The 16,485-nt window shown below is 35.7% G+C and overlaps 2 protein-coding genes across 2 annotated transcripts; both read right to left on the reverse strand.

Annotated features, from left to right (window-relative positions):
* Positions 1–6,377: 6,377 nt before the first annotated feature.
* Positions 6,378–8,857, reverse strand: LOC112174530. Its single transcript, XM_024312315.2, has 4 exons — positions 8,642–8,857; positions 8,260–8,545; positions 7,989–8,174; positions 6,378–7,222 (listed from the first exon to the last, which is right to left on the reverse strand). Exons 1-4 carry the CDS (start codon positions 8,690–8,692, stop codon positions 6,915–6,917), a joined length of 831 nt encoding a protein of 276 aa, XP_024168083.1. The 5' UTR covers positions 8,693–8,857; the 3' UTR covers positions 6,378–6,914.
* A 2,796-nt stretch (positions 8,858–11,653) lies between these two features.
* Positions 11,654–15,494, reverse strand: LOC112169011. The gene is made up of 9 exons (XM_024305947.2): positions 15,487–15,494; positions 15,241–15,340; positions 14,151–14,307; positions 13,826–14,070; positions 13,449–13,655; positions 13,280–13,369; positions 13,031–13,117; positions 12,633–12,938; positions 11,654–11,940 (listed from the first exon to the last, which is right to left on the reverse strand). The coding sequence occupies exons 3-9, from the start codon at positions 14,299–14,301 to the stop codon at positions 11,851–11,853; spliced, it is 1,176 nt and encodes a 391-aa protein (XP_024161715.2). The 5' UTR covers positions 14,302–14,307; positions 15,241–15,340; positions 15,487–15,494; the 3' UTR covers positions 11,654–11,850.
* Between the last annotated feature and the right edge of the window lie 991 nt (positions 15,495–16,485).

The following is a 16,485-nucleotide window of genomic DNA, read 5'->3' on the forward strand; positions in this document are numbered from 1 at the left end:
GGATAATTCAGTTCTGCAGGGCTAAACTTGCCACTATAAAATTTACAGATATTTTCAATGTTAGTTCCAGGCGTTTTTGCCAGAACCACACCGGACCAGTAATTATCACTCGCATCTGTTTGGAGGATAATTTCATCATTTTCCTCTGGTTGTTGTAGAGGAGGGAGGTCTTTGCAGAGATTTTTTATCTGCTTCACAATTTTTTCATAATCTTTTGTGAAGTTCCATTTTCTTTTGGAACTTGTCTTAGGAGATAACATTGCTGTTAACCCTGAGATTTTAGGGATGAAATCTCTCCCATAATTTATGACACCAAGGAATCTCTCTAGACTCTTAGCATCGGGAATTCTATCTGGAAATTTCCAGATCTTCTCAAGGATATGAGGTTGGAGTTTTATCACTCCATTTTTGATGTTTATTCCTAGGAAATCAACTTCATCAAGGATAAAGAAGATTTTCTTTTCACCTAGGATAATTCCATGCTAAACTATCAGCTTTACAACCTCGTGGAGGTGTTTCATGTGTTCTTCTCTGTTTTTGGAGAAGACTAGAATGTCATCTATATAGACGATGCAGAACTCCGCAACATGTTTGAAGATGTTGTCCATCTTTCTCTGGAAGATTGAAGGAGCTTGCTTTAAACCAAAAGGCATTACCAGCCATTCGTAATGACCTTGTGGTGTTCCAAATGCAGTGAGAGGAATACTCTCAGGATGCATCTTGACCTGCCAGAAACCCGACTTTGCATCGAATTTCGAAAAGACTTTAGCTCCTCTGAGCTGGTTAATCAATACTCTCACTTGAGCAATTTGATAACCGTCTTTGACAGTCTTTTTGTTGACATCTCTGTAGTCAATTACCATTCTAGCTTTTCCTCTTATATTTTCTGCATGATTTCTCACGTAGAATGTTGGAGCATGATGAGGGCTAGTGAAGGGTTGAATTAATCTCTTGTTCAGGAGATCTTCAATATCTTTTCTGAATTCTTTTTGATCTTCCTCTTTGTACTGAGGAATGGCTTTGACATGACAGATGACATTTATATCATGTAATCTTAATTCACAGACCACTGGGTCTTTTTCCCAAAACTTCTGAGGATCTACGTCGATATTCTGCTCGAGTAGTTTCTTGATTTTTTTCAAGAGTGGGAGTTTTCTGAGACTCAAGCTTATTCTGGAAATGCTTGAGGTTATGCTCATGAATGAAACTAGCTTTTTCGTCTTCACTAGTTTCTTCTTCATCTTCAGAAGATTCTTCAACAAGTAATTCTTCTTGTTGCTTGATTTGGAGTATGGGCTCAAATTTTGGTTTGTAGGGGGTAAGATCACCACTATTCTGTTGCGATCTCTGATAATGAGTAGTAAAACCAGAACCTACTACACTTTTTGCGTGTGTGAGTCGGTCTGCCCAGAACACCCATTCTCCTTTTCTGAAGCCTATGGCTTCTTCATCCTGAATAAATCTTTGTTGGAGAATAAAATCATTACCCAACAAGAAATCTGATCCTTGGCCTTCAGATTGCCAAACATTCTGGATGATAAATGTTCCTCCACCAATGGTGATTTGAACATTTTTTGCTACTTTTTTCATGGTGAGATGGCTATCATCAAATGTAACACCAGTAGCAGATTTTTTCTTATCTTCTTTCCAGAGTTCATCTGGAATTGCAAATCTCTTTGCAACAGTAAATCCTGATCCATTATCTACAAAGGCATATAGATGATATTTTTTGTGATCAGGGAATTTTAGTCCAATCTCTATGTAGTTGCTGTATCTACTAGTAGAGATGACCTTCGACTGTTGAAGCTCATTTTCTTGAGCTTGTTCCTATGGAATGAATAGTTTACATTCTTCTGGAACAATTTCTGGTGTTTCAACCAGTTCAATATTTTCGTCGATTTTTTCTTCACCGATAATTTCTTCCTTTTCTTTTGAGGAAGATGGTTCCATGATTTCTTGGAACAGAGTTTCTACTTCTTTCTCTTTTTTCTCAGAGAAAAATTCTTCATATTCTTGTTCAACCAATTGGCTGACAAGGTCATTTTTGGTTTTTCTTCTTGCTTCAGCTATGAAGCATTCTTTGTGATAAGTCTTCTTAGACTCTTCACAAAACATAGGGAGACCATTCTTTTCGTGACATAAGCAGTAGTCACAAACGAATGTACCAGGGTTCACCTGATAAGAAGACATTAAAGATTCTGTCTTGCTTTCTTCCCAGTTTTTGATTCTTAGAACATTCATCTGTCTAGATTCGAAGTACTCTACTTCAGAATCTGACTCAGATTCAGATGAATCTTCTTCTTCAGACCAGGCAGAATAGACTGACCTGTTGTCATCTTCATCATTAGAATAGGCTATTTCGTAGCCTTTTATATTTGCTACTTCTACTATTTGCTCATATTCTTCAAAGCGAGCTTTAGTAGATCTTTTACCCTTTTCCAGGCATTCATTGGCATAGTGCCCTTCAGCTTTACATAGCCAACATCTGCAAGCTTTCTTGCTTGGTTGTTTATGCTGATGGGTATTCTTCTTTTTCTTGAAGAATTTCTTTTTAGGATCTTCATCCTGTTGTTTCTTGTGATTGGAACTTCTCTTGAATTTCCAATCTCTTTTCTGATTACTCTTTTTGAATTTTTTAGAGTAATATTTTTCTTTCTTTTTCTTGTGGAACTTGGAGTCATGACATCCCCAGTTGGTTGGTATGTCAAGTATTCCATAGCAAAAATTCTCAACTCCTTTGAGTTGTTTCTTGGCCATCTTAGCTCTAAGATTGGCTTTGCATTGCTCTTTCAATAGTTGCCGGATTCTGTCGGCAATTCCTCCAACTGAAAATCTTTCAATTGGTTTTTCAGCTATGCTTTCTCTCATAGCTGTTCTCCATGATTCAGGGAGTTTTCTGTGCAATAGATTAACTATATCAGTATTCTCTAGTTCACCAATTGTACAGTAATATTCTTGAAATTCATTCAAGTATTCTTCGAAATATCTCATGTCACAGATCTTGAGAGCATAGATATTCGATTTTGCCGTTTCTTTGGCTTTTTCACTCAGATTTGAGAGATCTCCATAGAACTGATCATACAGGGGTACTACAAAATCATACGGAGACTTTGAATTTTTGATTTCTTCAAGCCAGTCTCTTCCTCTGGCAGTTTCTTTGAAAGATAGGTAATACTTTTTTGCTACTCCAGTAAGAGTAGTTTCATAGTACACCTGCAAATCTGGTGCTTCAAATTTTCCAAGGGTAAGTGCAGAAGCCATCATCAGGCTATCTACCCATTGGTCAATGGTTTTTCTTTTGTCTAGACTCTTGTCTAGATTTAACGAGATGCCATAGTTCGTAATAGGAACTCTATGCATATTGTCCTCTGGGACAAATATTTGGGAATTTCTTTCCCCTTTTTTACCCGTGGGGGCTTTCTGAAAAGGGAGTTTTTCTTTCCCCTTTTCTCTGCTAATGAAAGTTCTGGAGCTTTCTCCTTCTTCCATTTCAATATCTTGATAAGGAAAGACTTTTCTTGTCTTTCTGATTTTGAATTCTTTCATTTCTTCGATTAGTTTTTCTAATCGTTCAGGATTTTCACAATTCTCAGCTTCTTCATAAAGATCATAGAGCTTTTGTGCTCTAAGCATGTTTAGTGATCTGTTCAGATCAGTTTCCAATTCTTCTTCTGATATTGGTTCTTCAATAGTGGGTTTTGTACCACTAACACTAGCTTCTCTAGTGCTGTAACTTCTTCTGAGAAGATTCTTGTTTATCCTGAGATTCTCAGAACAGACATCACTTTTTCTGTGATTGTCGAAATTGAGGCTGATTTCTCCAGTCTTTCTACTCTCGTAGATTTTTGCCTTTGCTCTTTCCGGTTGCTTTTTTGGACCGGATAATTTCCATTCAAGAGGAAAAGTCACTTCATTCCAAGTAACTTTATGAATCTGTTGTGAATGGTTCTTCTGATTGGTGAGGAATCCAGTAGTAAGACCTGGGACATTTGTTATCCTTGTCTTGGGGGCTACTGTAGTACTCATCAATTTATAGTATATTCTGTATGCTATTGCTAGTTCTTTCATATCTTCTTTCATGGATATGCCATCTGTCTTGACTCTCAGTCGTAGACAGTGAGCTGCATCTTTCAAGCTGGTGGTGAAATTTGGGAAGCAGTTGAAATATGCTACTTGATCGCATAAGGATGCCTCAAGCGTTCCCAACAAACTAGCTTGAAAATCTGTTAGTCTATTGTCTTGTAAGACACATAGCACTGAACAGTTTATACCTTCTCGAGCAAGCAGATTTATGCCTACTTGGACTGCTCCAATATGCATAAATTGATATTTTTTTGCTTGGGCTCGGGCACCTTCTGAAGGAGTGATCAGTAGAAGATCAGTCTCTCCTCCTGCTGTAGCGGGGGTTGTAATTTCCAATAGTTTAAAGTAATGGCTATCCATTAAATCAAACTTTCCCCTCTTGTAGATTTGTTTAAAATCTAATTTTGGAATTGAGGAGTTTTTTACCTCCTGTTCGATTTCGTTGAATTCGAACTCTTCAGCATTTAGGAGCTATACTCCTTTCTTTTTTCCAAAGATGCTTAACATCTTGATATCTCTTTTCTCCGGGTTTTCATACCGGATACTAGTGTGACTAGTAGATGGTTCCAGAAAAATCATGTTTGGAACAAGATTTGTATCTGGTTTCTCTAATGGTTTGAATCCATTAGCTTTCTTTGTTTTTACTGTAGGCACTTTCTTGTCCTTCAGTATATTTTTCATAGAATCCAGCATTTTTTGCTGTTCATTGATTTTTCTACTGACGACTGTCAGCTTTTCTTCTTCCGTTTTTGGAAGATCCTTGATATAATCCAGTTTGTTTTCCAATCTTTCCAATTGGTGGATTATAGCAGGTAGTTTTTCTAGATGAGTTTGACATCTAGATAATTCTAGTAACAGCCTCTGATATTTCTCATCAGAGGAATTTAATAGAGAATTTATTTTCTCTAATAACAATTCTGACATTGTCCCCATTTAGGAGGGGTTCTCCTTTGAGCTATTTTACAAGCTCTGATGCCAGTGATGTGCGGATCTAACCAATGCTCAAATAATCAAGAGGTTTTTGTTCCTCTTCCAGAACATATATGAGATTATCAATATCTTGTTCTACTTTATAGATTCTAGTTTGAAGCCTATAAATGATATCCCAATAGTTGGGAGATCCTCTATGATCAAGACTTTCTCTAAAAGCTTTCAACTTTCTCAGTTTTTCTCTCTCTTTTTGTAATTCTTTGCTCGTATTTTTGCAAATAGCAATCAACTCAAGCCTATCAATAATCGAAATTATGAATAGTAAAATGTACTGTTTACCTTTGAATAGAGGATGGATTTTATCACGTCTCTATTTAAACAAATAACTTTAAGAATGGGTCCACCACGTTTCATCAAATGTAAGCAAAAATATTAAAAACATTATAAACTATGCAAAGAGTCAACAGAAGGGTACTGATAGTAGAGAAAAATGATAAGTTGGGTGAGGAAGAAAGAAAGGGACAGGAGTCTGGGTAGAGAGGAACAAAAGTAATTTGTTGGGGTTTTGGGGAAGTATTTTGATAGAATCAGGGTGTATGAGCATTAACCCATTTTAAAATTTGCTGTAAATACTTACTTTTCCCTAAAATAGAGAAAAAACAAGATTTATGGAAGCTGTTTTAGATATAAATATAAAGCTTAAGGACGAAGACCGACCATCTCATAGGTCACTCTTAATATAAAATTCGTTCAAAATTTCAATGAAGTCAAAAATAAAATAGCTGTTCATTTCAAAAATAAATAATAAAAAAATAAAATAGCTGTCTGGTTATCTACGTTTACCATTTCAATTCTATTGGACAGATGTTTTACTACTTTGGAATGTTTGATCTCTCTGCCATCATTTCACTTCACTACCACTTTTTAGGATTGTAAATTTGCATGCAGAAGCACGACGGAGCCTATAAGCTCGGTTACCTCATGTCATAGTTTTCCACAACTCTCTCTCTCTCTCTCTCTCTCTCTCTCTCTCTCTCTCTCTGTGGTTCATCTTAGCAACCAAACCTCAGTCTTATCTACTTGGCAAGCTATACGTATTAGTTACCAAGATTTCGGTTTTTGTTGAAATTTAAAAGAATTTGTATTTTGGGAAACTTAAACCATCGCGAGCAACTGTTCATAATGGTAGTTAATTAGTTATTGTTGTTATGAGTTTATGAGCAAAAATAGTGGTCTGAATATTGAAATATTTAAGCTTGCTAAGCTCATCGAATCCGAATCCGACAACAGAATTCAAGGTTTACAACCAGGGTAAATGCCGAGTTCCAAACTCGAAATTCATGTGTGGTTAGTTTTTGTTAAAATTGATTGAATATTTGAATTACATATGATTGATATTAATAATGTACAAAATATACTATGACACATTAACTTAATAATGCTAGACTGTTACTGCATCGAGTAATAACATTGGAAGTGTTATGAGCCTTTCAACTTGGTTCACATGGGCGATGGCTCAAACATAAGGGTCTTCTATATGATTCAGAGGCATATGATGCTATGGGGCAAGAAACTCGACGCCAATAGTTTATGATCGATGTGAAGCACACAGTTTTTGTCACTTGCATGCATATGAACGATAGCATTGACTTAACCAATCTTGGACCAATAATCAATCACGTGTTGGTCTTGCTCTGGGAGGCCAAATAAGACGGGATATATATACCCTCTCATCTTTAGTTACATGCCAATAACCTAACATCATTATAAGTAATGCATTGATAATATTACCTCCGTTGGATGGGTTGGAGCAAAAGCAGAGTACAAATTAGTAACAGGAACAAAATTTTCTAGTAGCCATTAATCTTTGTTTAAGAAGTACCAAGGATGGAGACAACAGATCAGCCTTGCAAGAAATCAGGATGGATGTCATCTTCTACCCTGTCATCAGTTGTTACCGTCTCATATTCATAGTTTGCTATTGTTTCATTACTCCATTGCTCTGTATTCTCTTCACGGCTTTTTCTGTTGATGATTCTCAAGCCATCATTATCATCCTCGGTTACGTAGTCATTCCACTTTGAAGCACCTGTAAGTGAAGCCTTTGTCGCATGCAATTTTCTTGATTCCTTGTCATCTTGCATCATGAGATGGCTCCAATTTGAAGTGTTCTTGTTTATTGTCAACTCGCACCTCCAGTTCTCCACATCTGCAATTCAAAATACATACAAACCTATTACGGATTTAAGGTCTGATGAGAGATCCATCCAGTGAACCACAGATACACCTTACTCTGGTATTCACTCATTGTCATATATTGAGGAGAGGTTCAAATTTAGTATCCATTATATTCTGAACGGTTTCAATTCACCTGCAAAACTACTAAATACTCTGCTGGGATTTTGGGTTTAGTAAGGTTGTACATAGTACAAGCATACCCATAAGTATTCTAATTTTTCTACCAGCATTCTCTGTAAGTGTCATTGTTTTGTGATTATTCTACCATTCACATCAAATATTTCTTCAGCATTCTAGTAAATTCAAGAAGATGAAGACAGAAGTAGTAGCAGATAGCCATCTACAGCAGGAACTGCCTTAGGGTCACTCAACTAGAGTTTAGTATATTATTCTCTGTTGCAAAAGCTGTTAAATTATGTTTAGAGTAATGGGTTAACAATAAAGACAAACCAGATGTAAAATTCACAAGAAAGTATAACAAAGAACCTTGAATTAACCAACGACTAATACAATTGTAAAAACAACCACCAAAGAAAAGACAACATGGATAAACAATGAAGCCCACCCACCTAGAATCTAAGACAGTAGAAAAGGAGAAAATCAAAACCTCATTAGCCACAGCAAGCAAGATCTCAAAATCAGAATGACAGAATATCACTATGTATTATCATTTTACCCTAAAAGAGTAGAAGAAATAATTCAATTTATCATGTAAAGGAAGAAAAGAGGTCAGATACCTGCGGGGGAGTGCACATGTTTGTTGGAATCCCTCTTAGAGATGACTGGTCTACGATTTTGAAGCTCATAGACACCACCATTTTCTGTATCCGCAGACCCAGAAGCATCATAGTATTTGTTCAGCTTTGGTTTCTTGATTAACTCCGGCGGCAACTCAGTTACAACTTGGGGCTCAAAACCACCACCTGCATCAAAAAAGAAACAACCACAAATACATCAACACTTTGCCCAATTTTCAGGTTCCAATCAAATCCCATAAAAACTACTTTCTTTCATCATCTTCTTGCTTGATCTCGGTGCGCTGATCGGCCTCAGCATCCAGGTACTCGGTCCAATCAGTTCGTCTTCTCTTTTGGGTATTGCACTCATGAACATCAGAAACAAGGGCAAGATCGTGGAGTTGTTTTTCGTCGGTGAATTGGCGGGACATGTTGGAGGATTGGACGAAGGGGCGGAGGTCTCTGGCCATGGGACTTTCAGCGAACACCTTGCGTGCAGACTGCTTCTGATTGCAGACCACACAAGTCCACTTGTTGTTCTTACTCCTCTGCTTCACCTATCATTCATTAATAACATTTATCAACAACAAATTCAAATCCAAAATATGTACAGAGACGAATGGTAGCCATGTTCACAGATGTACAGTACAAACCTGCATGGTGGAGCATTGGCAGCACTGAACGGCATAGAAGATGGTGGACATGTTGTTCCGGTCTCTCGATGCTCGCTCTCTATCTCTCCTTTTCTGCTTCCGATTTTCACTTCGAGATTTGTAGGTCAGGAAATTTTAAAGGGGATTTGATTTGAGGATTTTGGGTTTTGGCGCCAATTTTAGGGTACTTTGGCGCGATACTTTTTTTTTGGACGAACTGGCGCGGTACTGTTTGAGCAAACACGTGGAAATCGGTTTTTATTTTTTTAACTATTATTTAATTTTATTTAAATTTAAAAAAAAATTATGATCGAAAGAGAAGTTCTAGTTGGACACAAGGGCTGAAAAATCGATAATATTCTCGCTGAAATTTCCACGATATTTCCATTTTTTTAAAGTCTCGATATATCTAATATTAGGAGAAATTTTCGAAATTTCGTGATATTTTCGGAAATATTTTGTTGTTTGACTTTAGAATACACTCTTACGCCAGAAAAGTTTATGGCAGCTAAATACTCATCTGGCAAGGTTTTTACACTCTCAACCTCTTATTTTTTTGGTCTATAATTATAAAGAATGCCTTGCATGTTTGAGCACTAAAGACAATTACAGGATTTTTTGGTGGTACAAATTTTTCATGGTCTTTAATTTTCATGGTTTTCTACAGGACTGTGTGAATTGCAGAGAGAGTTATCAGACTCTATGAAGCAGAACATCCGGGTAGAGTATCATGCTCTTTTGCTGCAGTATGTGCTACTCAGAATATAGTGCAATATATGCAGTTTCAGCCTGCTTAAAAAGCTCTCTTCGCATGAGTAGACCAAGTTTTGTCGTCAATCCATACGTATAGGAGCCATCGAGTTTCAGAGGAAATAGTTTTTTACTTGTGCTGATATATCTGCATATGCTACAACATACATTGAGTTTCAGTGATATTGTATCAGGTTTTGATTAATGAGACTAGGAATGCTTTTGATTTATGTGTAGCTAGCTAGGATTGCTATCTTGTTCGGTACATTATTTAGTTACTTAAATGTATGGATGTTTAAAAAATGGTACTTGAATGATATGGAATAGAGTACTGTTTATGTGGTAATTACTGTCCAATACTGAGTCGTACAGCACAATACAAAACAATTTGTTGTATGATTGTAAAAGAGTTCAAAATTAAGGCTTCTTCTACAATAGTCATTGGCTTTTAGCTAATTTGATTGCAATATTTACATCACAGCAAACCAAATGTAGTTGTTGTGTGAACCAACGTCCAGCAACAAAAGAAAATAAAGTTCTATTGTCTGAGATTAATAACACAGTAAAAATAAAATTATCTATGTTGTCTGATGCATCATTCAGATAACAGAGATAATTTTATTTTTGTTGTGTGTTATGTATCTCATACAACAAATGAATAATTATAGCTGTTATGTGTTATGAATCTGAGACAACAAAGGAAGAATTATAGCTGTTGTGTGTTATGAATCTCATACAACAGCTAAAATTCTTCTTTTGTTGTCTGAATGGCCATGTCAATGTCGAGGCATCCCTGCACATGCCTGCGCAGAATTCACACCACAAAAATAGTTATTTTGTTGAGGTAATGAATATTGCACGTCTAATTATTCAATCACACAACACGCATTTAGAGCACAGTCAGGTTGGTCATCAGACAACACAAATTCACCGTTGTCTAATTAACTTATTGTAGTAGTACAAAAGTGACAAGAAAATGAAATATACAAGGAACAATGGCTAAATTAAAGTTACTGAACTTATTGTCAAATTTGATGTTCCAATCTTGCTCATCATGTGTTAACTTTAAGTCACCAATATAACACCACTAACCATTTCATGAATAGTATTCATGTATTAGTTTTTATCATAGAATAAGCCTATGAAAATAAAAATAAAAATAAAAAACGCTAGCTAGCCTTAAAACCACTTTCAAATTCATACCATCATTTGTTGAATGATTAACATACTCAAATAGGTGGCTTTGAAAGGAAAATAGAGTCGTTTCAATAGTCAAAACCAATCCAATTTTAAGTGCACCGCTTAGAGATTTCTACAAACACCTAAAAGTCATGCCCAACTTCTCTGCAAATCTTAGCGATTTCCATTTAGACATTTCTACAAAAACCTAATAGGAATACCCCAACTTCTATTCAAATTTTAAAGACCCACTTAGCATATATGTCATAACCCATTTAGATTTGCAGTGAGCAAGAGCGTCAAATGAGAATACAAACCTTGTAGTCCTTGACTATGAGGGGGTCGTGTCTAAATTTGGCCATTCAAGACTTCTGAGTTTTGATCCTTCACCTCCAAATGAAATGAAACACCAGAGATTATGGGCCTTGATTGTTATGGTTGTGACTTGTGAAGGAGACAAGGCCCACTACAAAAAAAAATTGCATTTGCCACAAAAAGCTATTTTGCCGTCGCAAAAAAGCATTTGCGACGGCTCTGCTACGGCAATGCTTCTGACGCAAATGGTGGCGTTGCCAATACTTATAGCCACGGCAAAATGCCGTCGCATACCACTTTTGCGACGGCAAAGATATTTGCTACACTTATTCTGCTACGGTTTTTTGCTACCCCTAATGCCATCGCCATTACAAAAATTACTACGGCAACCTTCCGTCGCTGCATAATTAATTTTTTAACAATTATATTATCTCCCTCCCAAAAAAATTCCCGCCAATTCTTTTGCCACCAATTTTTCAACAGTAAATTTTGCTTCCGTCGCTGCGTAATTAATTTTTTAGCAGTTATATTATCTCCCTCCAAAAATTTTTCCCGCCAAATTTGTTTCCCGCCAATTCTTTTCCCACCAATTTTTCAACAGTAAATTTTGCTACGGTCTCATTGCCGTAGCTTTGGTGTGGTGTTTATATATAGAAATATATTCTTGGCTACGGCAATTAACCGATGCTATTAGTCGACCTGCAATTTACTTTTTTTAACCAAACCTGTATTTTTGCAACATTCAAATATGGGATAAAAATACCAATATACAACACGTATTGTTCATTAACTCATCTATTTCATTGCAATGTAATTAAGTTGTTGCAGTATCCGAATATGTAATTAGAAGAAGTACATACTACAAAGTCATACCCAAAACCAAGCATCTAAATAAGACAACCAAAAGTAACACTTAACAAAAATTTCAACATTGCACAGTCATATATGTGCAATAATATTGAAACTCAGTCCATTGCTCTATCTCTGCTTGAACCTGGATTCCCTTCTCCTATAGACTCCCTCCGAATTTCACGGTCACTAGTTGCATCTGGGACCTAAGACATAAAAAAAAACAAAATCAAACATAGATATATCATGTATAGCTTTGCATATCACCCTTTTTCATGTGTCACACCATAACCCAATTCCAATAATTAATATCGCAAGTCGCACCATTCTTTATGATCATATTACAAAGAGAAGGGCAGTATGAGAGGAAATTTCAAAGCTAGTGTTTCTTTTACAAGTTGATACTAGTATGTATATTCATCATTGATAAATTAATAAAGGTATGAGGAAAATCTTACAATGTTACATCTGTGCTATCAATTTTTCAAACAACAGCAAAGGGCAAATAGATCAATTGAATATTGCCAATGATGCATCACTTGAAACAATAAGCAGGACCGAGTACATATATGATCATAGTAGAACCACCTGCCTATTTTACATATGCAAAACTAACAAAAGTGAGCTACTTAAACAAGGAAAAACCTCCCACTAAAAAGACATTTTAGAGACATTTATACAAAACCAACATATGACATAAGACAAAGGAAGCATATTAAGCTAAACAATTCTTGTCAAAGGCTGATATTTCTTGTCAAAAGCTAAATATTTCTTGTCAAAACAAACTGAAATCTCAATGTCTCTGTATTACTTCATATTTCTTGTCTTGCTATATTATCTCATCAATACCATCTAATAAATTGTGCCCATCAAATAAGAGATAAACATTGAAACAAACCTGTCCAATTTGGTCTGTGCCTCTCCCCTCTTTGTTCTCCAGAAAATCAATTCGAGCTTGAAGCATATTAAGCTGATCCTGAAACTTCTTTGACACAGACTCTGTTACCTTTTGTATTAGATCATCAGTGGTTTCATAGGAATTTGGTGCAAGTGGGTAGATAAATCTTCGAGGCACGGCAGATCCATAGGTGCAACAATATCCATGGCCATCCTCTCCAATCAATTCATGAAATATCCGGTCTTTAACAACCTTAAGGTTCCTTTGGTCCTCAGATTCTAATAAAAGTCGTTTTTCATATTCTTCCTACATTCAAGTATAGAATTACCAGCTTGAAAAAGGAAATATAAATTAGAAACTGAAACATTATCATATAATATACTAAAAGCAAAGCTTACAATGACTTGGACCACTTCCGATTTTGACTGGTCTCGTGCTCTTTTCCACACATTCATCTTATCCGTTTCTTCTCCATTTTGCTCCATCTGTCAAATACAAAATAATAGCAAACTGAATCTATACTCCAGTCCAGATTTCCATATTTTCATATTTCAGTACAAGTACCAAATTTATAGTTCAAATGGAAAACAAGAATAAACTTATCTCCTACAGAAGAAAACACGTAAGTGTATAATGAACTGGAATACCTCAAATCGTAATTGAGCAAAATGTTTTCGACCAGTAGTATGAACTGGTCCCCGAAGCTCCCTATTGATAGAATTTCGTCTTGCTATCACCTACAACATCAATCTCAAGGTTAAATGGTAGTTATTTTGGTATTCAATAATCTATCTATAAATATTGTGCCACTAGTACCTTAGCATCCTCACTACTCCAATAGGCAACTAGCTCACTCCATTGCTCTGTCACAATATTGGCAGGAACTTTTGAAATAAGATCTGGATCTTCTTTGTTTATCTCAAAGAAGTGGAGTTTTGTTTTGCTTTTATGATCCTTCCACAGATTATTGCAACATCTTAGACATACAGTTTTATATCCTTCTGGAACATTCAGCAAATTATCCTACAAAATAGATTGAGGGGTTAGGATTAGTCTATACTTGAAACTAGCTAGTACTTGTGCTTCATAGTTTTAAAACAAATCAGAACCAAGACAAATTGTAAATACGTGGAATTGAGCAGTTTTTTTTTTTAATTCAAGTGTTCACCTACAAATATAAATGACATGTATACCTTAACTTCTTTCCATATTCCATCTTTCACATCAGCTCCAACAGACTTCCAATCTATTATTGTTAGGGGAATTCTTTGGCCATCCCGTACAATTTGTCCCAATTGCGATTTTAATTGGGCAGCCCTATCTCCTACAGGCTGGAAGGTAGAATCAAACATGATTTCGACTTTAACTCCAGTATTCCACTCCGGAATACCCTTACTTTGACCTCTGGTATTTGCAGCAGTAACTTGTACTTCCACCTCTAATCAAGTTATAAAAATATCAAATTGTAACTTTAAAACAAAAATTACGGCATTACAAATATATTATATATTGAGTTACCTGCTGGTGGAGATGGTAGTCGAGGGGGTTGTGGTGGTGGAGGAGGTGGCGGTGGCTGTTGTGATGAGATGCTGCTACTTGAAGATTGAGAGCTACTGGAATTCATATATTCAAACATGGTGCGCGGTCGACCAATCTTCCTTTTCTTCATGGTTAACTGAAAAAAGACATTTACAATTATATGATGTCATAACCTTTTGAATTGAAATAGCCAACAAGTTTTATATGATAGAAATACCAGAGTTTATCATAAATCAAAATGACAAAATTAAAGAACATTGTCCAAATATAATAGTCATGACTTCAAATAGATTACAATAATTAATATCATATATTCCATACATGAAGACCAAGTTCCAACAAACAAAAAAGACATCTGCACACAAAAATCTACACCTATAAGTGTCGTCTTAACCTACATCTACTATATTACAAGCTACAATCTCAATCATCTATTTCAACATCCATTGACTCGCTTGAAATACCAGCTTCTTTAGTATTGTTAGTTTGCACAAGGGATAAGTCTCTTGAAGGCATGTGAACAACATTCAACCAATCTTGTCCTGAAGGATCTGGAGCATACCAAACTTGATGAGCTTGAGATGCCAAAATGAAGGGTTCATCCCCTATGCAATTATTTTTGTACAACAAACGCTTGAAATTAACTAAAGGAAAGTTAAAATGGTCTAACTTTATACCTGTAGCAGGATTAACCCAATCACACTTAAACAAAACATATTTGATACCAATAGAGTAAGTGATTTTGATAATATCTATCAATCTCCCATAATATGATGAAGAGTCAATAGAAAGATTCTTTTCTTCTTGTAAAGTTACTCCACTGTTTTGTGTTGAGCGATGATTATCAAGACTTTTCACTCGAAAGAAAAACCCATTGGCATTATAAGAAGTCAATCTCGTTGCTGATAGATTAGGAGAATTAGACAAAGCAATAACTTCTTCTGATAACAATACATCACTTGTTCTTTGCAAATTGATAACCTGATTTAGGAAAACACTAGTTAAAAACTGCACACTATAAGACACCGAAAGATGAACTAAATATATCTAATTACAGCTAGCAACATACATGTTCCTTAAACCAGTTTGCAAATTCCCGAAAATGAACACTCTGAACATAATGTTCATTTGCAGCAGGAAATTGTCGCCGAATAGTGACAAGATGTTCACTGCAAAGTAACAAGAACATCATTACTTTTCTGTCTAGAAACTATCCGCTAAGTTTCCAAGTTTCTAAGAAATGTTTACTTGTCATATATATTGTAGATTCTATGTAGATTATAAAAAGACAAAATCAATAAGCAACATGACATACTTGAGAAACGGTGTGAAGTATAAAACTTTAGTGCTTGAGGCAAACAAAACCAATTAAAAGAAAGGGAATGAAATTCAGCCAAATTAGTAAACATGCATCAAACAAAATACAAAACTTTTTGGTGCTTTGCTGAAGATTTCCACATTAGTGGAAGCTTCTAAGTTTTATAATGAGACCAAGAAAACTGGACAAATTAAACTGAAATAAAGAATGTAATATATGCCCGACATGCAGATTATAATTAGGAAATATTGTAATGTCCGTAACAATCAAAGTGTGTGTGTGTGTGTGTGTGTGTATTGGAAGGGGCCTAAACACTCATGTCAAAATGTCAAACTCAAGCAGATCCTATCCTATAAACACTCATTGTGTCATGTCTAACTCACAGACATCATCAATACCATCTAAGAAGTGGAAATATCAACCGTAATTGAAAACAAAATGAGAAAACGACCAAAACTAAGCATCGCTCCTCTGGTGGCACAAGTATTAGCCACATGACCCTACTATGGCACTTGATATTACAGAAATGAAAGAATCCATTATGTGACCTACACCACAATGGTGCTATTTAATTTGTTGCTCAAAATAAATATAAGGTCAGGGCAATTTAAAATAGTCACAAAATATATTTTGATGATTGGCCTCTCTTAATAGGGTGGTGGACGTCCACTAGGGTTATTAAGAAGTAAAACTAGGTTCTAATACCAATTATTATTGGACATATTCGATTTTGAAAGAGGATACATTCTCATTGTTGGGATCTTTCATGAATTCAAGTAGTAGCTAAATATCATAAATTATTGTTTGGTTCATAATTGGTAGATAGCTGGATTTATGAGGAGTGTTCTGACATGCTACCAACTTTAATTACTTGTATAAAATTTTGATTGGAACAAAAGTTTAATAGACAATTATAATTTGCTGTCAACACTCTGATATTTTTGACACAGACCCATTATGTCTATAAATTGTAGCTCACTGTTTTCAACTATTTGC

This window comes from Rosa chinensis, chromosome 6 (genome assembly GCF_002994745.2).
Source record: "Rosa chinensis cultivar Old Blush chromosome 6, RchiOBHm-V2, whole genome shotgun sequence".
NCBI lineage: Eukaryota > Viridiplantae > Streptophyta > Magnoliopsida > Rosales > Rosaceae > Rosa > Rosa chinensis.

Bases quoted from the DNA above. Each gene is read 5' to 3' on its own strand.
- LOC112174530 (XM_024312315.2), bottom strand. From the start codon at position 8,692: ATGTCCACCATCTTCTATGCCGTTCAGTGCTGCCAATGCTCCACCATG. The intron at 8,175-8,259 runs GAAAGTAGTTTT...TTTTTGATGCAG, and splicing joins CAAGCAAGAAGATGATGAAA to GTGGTGGTTTTGAGCCCCAA. The intron at 7,223-7,988 runs GTATCTGACCTC...TTTGAATTGCAG, and splicing joins ACATGTGCACTCCCCCGCAG to ATGTGGAGAACTGGAGGTGC.
- LOC112169011 (XM_024305947.2), bottom strand. From the start codon at position 14,301: ATGAAGAAAAGGAAGATTGGTCGACCGCGCACCATGTTTGAATATATG. The intron at 13,656-13,825 runs GTATACATGTCA...TCTATTTTGTAG, and splicing joins GAATATGGAAAGAAGTTAAG to GATAATTTGCTGAATGTTCC. The intron at 13,118-13,279 runs GTATTCCAGTTC...TGTATTTGACAG, and splicing joins TTGCTCAATTACGATTTGAG to ATGGAGCAAAATGGAGAAGA.